At 37.8% G+C, this 7,092-nt stretch overlaps 1 protein-coding gene across 1 annotated transcript; it reads right to left on the reverse strand.

Moving 5' to 3' along the window:
• Positions 1 to 960: 960 nt before the first annotated feature.
• Positions 961 to 5,051, reverse strand: LOC140139107 (hyalin-like). The gene is made up of 4 exons (XM_072160889.1): positions 4,990 to 5,051; positions 3,964 to 4,250; positions 2,844 to 3,089; positions 961 to 1,235 (listed from the first exon to the last, which is right to left on the reverse strand). The coding sequence occupies exons 1-4, from the start codon at positions 5,049 to 5,051 to the stop codon at positions 979 to 981; spliced, it is 852 nt and encodes a 283-aa protein (XP_072016990.1). The 3' UTR covers positions 961 to 978.
• Positions 5,052 to 7,092: the final 2,041 nt, after the last annotated feature.

Raw genomic sequence — 7,092 nt, forward strand, 5'->3', positions numbered from 1 at the left:
AAAAATTAGTGCCTTAAATCCTTTGATGCAAAAATATCAGGTCTTATTGACGGTTGGCTGTTTGCCAAAATTGCTTTTGGACAAGGAGGTCATCAGGACAACGTATTCATGGAGGCACATGAATTTGCAGAGTGGGTGCAACATTATGGGGGAAAACATAAATTATACGTTCTTCTTATTGACACGGATATACTTTTCAGTTTACTGAATTAAAAAATAAATTGCAAAAAGAAACTAACATTCTTGTGCGTAATCATGTAGAATTTCAACAATATTGTTTTTACTTTTACAGAAACAACTATGGCCCCTCAGCTTAAATGCAAAATCATATCTTAAACTGGCCTACCCCCACAAGGTCTTCCCAATCCTTTAAACCCATGTTAGTGCAAGTTTTTTTTACCCCGTTTTAGGTTTAAGAACAATATTAAAAAGGGAGGCGTTTTAAAAGAGATTTAAAGAGAATTTAATAGTTTTTTATCGAATCCTAAAATCAATTATATAAATTGAAAATTAAATATTTTTTTACGTTATGAGCGTCTTTAAAAAGAAATAAATTATCCAACTTCTGCTATACAATACTACTCCATTGGTTGCTTATCTATCTGGCATGATTTAAAATGGCTTTTTAATGTTTAACCCATGCCCTCAATGACAGTCCCCCAAAAAATAAACAAACAAACATTTTGTGCCGCCACTAAATGTAATTAAGTTTGTTGAAGGAAATTATCAATAAGCGACTTGTCGGCAAAGGGTCTCTACTATCTGGTTCTGACGAGTTCTGACGTCGCAGGTATAAAATACAGTTTTTATTTTACTATTTTTATTGTACCGGTACTATATCTATTTTAGCATCCTTGCTTGCTTGGACGAAAATGTGTGCTCAGTTGTATCGAGGTGGAAACTGTGCGCATGATGGTTTATAAGAGAATCGTTTTTGTATAGAAACCTTTCCATATGGTGGCAAATAAAATACACTAATCAGCATGACTTGCCTTTAATGTCGACTAGAAAATCGCACGTCTCGTTGTTCTCGCTGCTGTCTCTTGCTACGCAACTGACCGTTGTTTGTCCTATAGGAAACTGAGATGCAGATGCCGGGTCACACACTACGCTCACCTCACCAGAGTTATCAGTAGCAGAAGGAGCCTGGTATGCAACTACGGCAGTGGCGTTGCCTGGATCTGTGTCCATTTCCATGTCTGTAGGACATGACTCAATCGCTGGTGCTTGTACGTCTATTTGAGTATAAACATGATAAATGACCGTAATTCCATTGTTGCTTATTTCTATTCTATGGCATGATTTGAAATGGCTTTGATGGACTTGAATAGGTCTATAATGTAATGATGCATCTGTGGTTAAAAGGTCTATAATTAAGGTTAGCCGAGAGTTTTTCATGCGCTTGATTTCAGAGGGGCGTAAGTTCATAACAGAAACAGCCATGCAGAAAATGAACAAGCGTACCGGGACGTAGGCCTACTTACAATAGAATATCGAACCACGGTCAAGACATGAAAAGGCTATGAAACTTGGCTTAGCTCGTGCCCGGAGCTCGGATGCCGGGGGGGTGGCACAAGCCGTTTTCGGCAATTTTCACAAGGATTTTATAAATTTTAAAATTGATTGGGGGCACTTCGTCAAGCTACGCCCTGAAAAATGTGTTGATTTTGAATTTATAGCCTTGATATCTTTGATGAAATCAATGCTGCTATTCCCCTGATTACAATGTAATAGGGTAGGCAACAACAACAATATCAAAAAGCAATTATTTGTAAATCGAATTTGGGATGAAAATCAACAAGACAGATTTAGCAGGCCTACAAATTTCTGAATTATATAAAGTGAAAACAATCAATCACATCAAATAAAACTAAAAAGAAAGGAGCAAGAAAGAATAAAGAAATAGTGAAACAGAGAAAGAAAGAGAGAGAAAGAAAATGAAAGAAAAAGAAAGAAAGAAAGAAAGAAAGAAAGAAATGAAAAAGAAAGGGAGAAAGAAAAGAGGAAAGAAAGGAGGTAAAAATGAGAAAAGAGAAAAAAAAATGAAAATTCAGCCACACGGAGACTCGAACCCACAAAAATAGTTCATATTAGATTCCCAGTCCAACGCTCTATCCACTCCGCCATAGATCAGCTTACGGATTTGACTGTTCTCAAAGCGAATGATATAACAATTGGATGCAATTACATATGATTACAATCACGTCCGCATTATGGCTCTTAGAATAAACACGCATGTCGGCGCTGAAATTTTGAACGAACTGATGGAGGAAAACCTCGTTTTTTGCAAAACAAGCTTCAATTTGGAGTGAAAATCAAATGGAATAGCAATTGGCAGAATATTGAGAAATAATGTAGGTATTCAGATGTCTAAATTAACGTCTCGTAATCAAGATATCGATAATTTCACAAACCAGCTTTTTCTCAAGCAAATTCTCCAAAATTTTCCCCCAAAACGGGCTTTTAAAATTTAATCGGTACTGTATTTGGTTCTTCCCCATGGCAACATTATTTCTTTGATCGATTTGTAATACAATAAGAAAAAGAAGAAAACAATCACTCGGTGTGGATTTATACGGAGCGCACATTTGAAAAAAACCTCATGGAACGTGTTTTTGATCTTGTGAACATGGTGGGTAAAAATGCTTTAAACGAAGGATTTTCAAATTTATTCTAATAATTTGTATATAACACACACAAAAATGTTAAGCTACATCCAATGCACCAACATTTCACTCGCTGCGATATTTGATTACTGAGAAAACTCTGTTTTAGAGAACAACTTTATACGTCTTTTATACGTTTTTTATACGTCTCTTTGTGTAACCTTAAATTTGACTCACCTTTGATGTCAACTTGAAAGTCGCAGGTCACACTGTTTTCGAGGCGGTCTCCCGCTACGCACGTGACCGTTGTTTGTCCAATTGCAAACTCTGATGCAGATGGTGGGTAGCACACTACTTTCACCTCACCAGAGTTATCAGTAGCAGTGGGATTCTGGTACACAACAATGGCGGTGGCTTGACCTGGATCTGTCTCCAAGTCTTGGTTTACAGGACATGAAAGAGTCACTGGTGCTTGTCGTATTTCTGGATGAAATGATGAACAGAAAAATAAAAACGTTATAATATTAAGGATTTCTAAATATTCCAGATTCATTAACAAAATGCAATGACCAGTGTACTTCGGTTATATTTATAAATGCGCTTTTATAAATACGCACGTGACCCATGGGCACGACATACCAAGATCAGCAAGCGTTACCAAATCATCATGCATTGACCACTATACAGAAAGGGACTGGAACTCTGTAGATAAATATCATCAAATTTAAGTATTAATTGAATAGCAAAATTATTGCACATGGGGGGATTCGGAATTTGTAATATGTTATCAAAAACAACATTTTGAAAGTATTTGACGACGGAAAAAATATTCAACGACGGAAACGATTACAATATAATCACAAAGTTGAACAACATGGACAACTTTGCTGCACAGTAGTCTGATGTTATTCCGCCAAATGTATAGGAAGACCACCCGCTATAACGTAGGTCACTTCGAGACTTACTGTCTATAAGCTGCGTATTTATAAAAGCGCATTTATAAATATAACCGAAGTACACTGATGACATTCCATCTCTAACAAGAAGGATTCGAAAATGTGTGATAATTTGCCATCAAGAGTAGGACACTAGACCTGAAATAATGTTTCCTTCCAGTTTGTGTCAGGTTCGTTCATCAGTGGCTAGGAAACAATTATATCAGGCAGGTTCTATCTCACGGAGACGCGAGAGCGTGAAAGTGACGACACCAGTTTTTGTGCTCCCTTGTTTTACAAGGGTCAACAGCCATTCATCGCGAATTCGAATTTTAATTTTCCTTAGTAATGCACCTGCTTGCAGAGTTGCCGAAATATTGTCGACAAGTAATAATCTCGATAATAAATGAAAAGTTTCTTACCACAATATGCAGCGCGGTTCATAAGTTCATCAAGTATGTCCTTCCTCCAATTTTGCCTCATAATTAATAGACTTGGGTCATCGACAAACCACAAATCTTCATACTCCTCTTCCCTTCTTGGACACGTTTTTGCACGTTTAGGTGCTACCACGCCTTGGCAATAACATATTTCCTTATACAGCAGAGACCATCTCAAGATACCGCCTCTAGAAGGGTCTCGTCTTTCTTTAAGCATACAAAGGTAACTCTGTACCACAGCTAGATGAACTGTTAATGACAATGTAAGACTATTAATTAAAATAATAGTAACCAAGACTAGTAGGGATTGTTGATAGAAGCAGTCAAAGAAAATCCATTTTCATTGTGTGAATCAATATATTATTAAAAAATAACACTTTGATGTTTTGCAAAAGTTCATTCTACAAATCATATACTTCGAAAACTTGCTTGATGTATTGTTGACAATGAGTTCTATACATTTTACAAAAGTGTTGTTGTTTCAGTCCTCTTATTATTATTATTATTATTATTAAAGTACATTTCTATATCGCTCTACAAATAACACAGCGCTTTTGCTCCAAAACAAAACAAAAACACATGAAAAACATAATAAAAACAACAACAACAAAATTACACATTAGGAAAATAGTACGTCTTCAGAAGCCGTTTAAAAGCAGCCACAGATTCCGCTTCTCTGACATAAACAGGGAGCTTGTTCCAGTGCTGGGGCCCGAAAACGGTGAAACAGCAATCCCCGGCTCTTTTATTGGAGCGAACTGTATAATAGAGCCTTGTTTTGTCAGATGATGAGCGGAAGCCTGCGACTGTTTCTAGATGAATCTGGATGATTATAAATATATGCCGGAGCAGTACCTGATATGCAGTTGTATATGTGCAACATGATTTTGAAGTTAATTCTTTCTTTCACCGGGAGCCAGTGGAGGGTATTCAACAAATCGGCAGAGCACCTGTCTCGTCCACATGCAAAGATAAGCCTGGCTGCCTTATTTTGGAGACGCTGCATACATGAGGGAGTTGGCATAATCTATGCGAGACAAGAAGTGCTCTGACGGCATGATGACACGCATCCTGGCTGAGAAAACATATAGAGATATACAACATAACTCAAGAACCACAGGACCTACAAAAGTGTATCTGTGATATTTCTTCGACACACTCGCTATGAAATGATCAATGCATATATTTATATATATTTATGAATTGTGAAGATAAAAGAAGAATTGAATGTAACTGGTTAAAAAGCCAAAAAGTTTATGTATTTCCTTTGCAAGAAACTGATCTTGATCAAAGGTTGGAAAATGCTTTGAGAAAAGAGTGGTCGATAGAATATTTTAGTTCGTTTGGAACATTTCACAGTAGAGGGGTATCAATTGTCTATAGAAAAGACTTGGACTTAAAAATCGAAAATAGTCATGTTACTGACGATTGTAGAAATTTTTTGTTGAACATGCTAATCCGTAATAAATCTTGCACTTTAATCAATTTATATGCACTGGGCGTTTCGGTTGAGTTTCGGTTATTTCCGTTCAAATAATCATTTATTTGGGGCTTTGTTTGCCTAATTGACGTCTTCCGTAACGGAAGACACTGGCGCAAATTGTACCTGGTGCAAAAGACGCTGCGGAAAGTTAGCTGGTGCGCCTGTTGCAGCGTCAAAACGTCCGCAAGACGTCTGACTATATCTTGATTTTTAAAGGTCAAAATGTGTTCGGATATCTTACTCAGGCGTTTATAGCAAGCGAATGGACAGGGTGGATCAATGTCTTCCGCGGCTGGAGATATCAAAAATCAAACAAAGGCTCGAACAAAGTTTATCATTTGAGCAAAAAGAACCGAAGGTCGCAATGGGCAACGGAAAGTCGCTGGGAAGAACAGAAAACGTCGCGTCTGACGTAACGGAAAGGCACCCGCAAAAACGTCCGACCAAAAACTTCATTTCGTTACTGCTCGTACTGAAAAGGTGAATATTACCAAAAACAAGAATTCCTGAAAAAATTTGGTGTCAGTTCCAATTTACAATGTAATTATTATTTGAATGTAATGTTAAAGAGACGTTTTGCACTGTAGCACTGACAAGAACATTTAGTGGTAGTTCATATAAACTGCTCAAATAAAGAAAGTCCGCAGTCATGTAACCTGTCCTATACCAAAACCTGATCTTGTTATGACAATTTAATTGATAAGGTCGTGTGCAGAATCTTGTTAGCTCCAATTTGGTACCAAATTTGCTACCAAACACTCTAAATTCAGAGAGATTGATACCAGTATATGAAATTGGGAGCATTTTCAAAAGTTGCAAATTAAAAACGGACCACGCGGACCTGTACAGGTGAATGCAGAGCGCGACCATTGAGAAAGCCCGAAACAACCGCTAGGTCATATCGATCGCATCGTGCCCTAGTATTCATCAGTAAAGCACTGTAGCAATCCATGCGTTTTAAATTAACAATTGAATAAAGCGCGCACTTGGGATAGTTGACAGGGGCCATCCACACCACCTCAATGCCTTCGGCAAAATATTTCCCTAAAATATCGCAAAGTAGTTTGATTGACAGATTTCACCTCTGACCTCGATCACAAACATGGCTGCGCCCAGTGAGACATTCACACACACAAAATGCAATACACACGATAGTTGTGCAAAATCAATCGCATTATTTGCCTCGTTTACCGACGTGCTTTGACAAGTTTGCAATAGGTTTTCAATTCATCTTGTATCAGAGAAGCAAATAATAAGATGGACTAAGGACAAATATTGCCACGGACATCGAATCCCGCATCGAATACACGGCGAAAACATGACGAGATATCGAGATTTGTTCCATTGACCACCATGTACTGCACTGCCCGTGTGTTTTCATATGCATTGATCATACCTTTGTCTGTGTGTACAGCTAGCTGAGCATGCTGAGCGTCTGTTGGATTGTGTTGCTTGTTGTGCAATTGTGTACACGACTCTGCAAGGTGGGTTTCTTTATATTTTAACCATTACTACCGTTCACAAACACTTAAAAATGCAAAAAGGGGGGCCCTGAAATTTTTTGACCCTCCTAAGGGGGGGGGGCCTGAAAAAAATGACCACAAATTTTTTTGGAAAAATTGAGTTTA

This window comes from Amphiura filiformis, chromosome 18 (assembly GCF_039555335.1).
Source record: "Amphiura filiformis chromosome 18, Afil_fr2py, whole genome shotgun sequence".
NCBI classification, from domain to species: Eukaryota; Metazoa; Echinodermata; class Ophiuroidea; order Amphilepidida; family Amphiuridae; genus Amphiura; species Amphiura filiformis.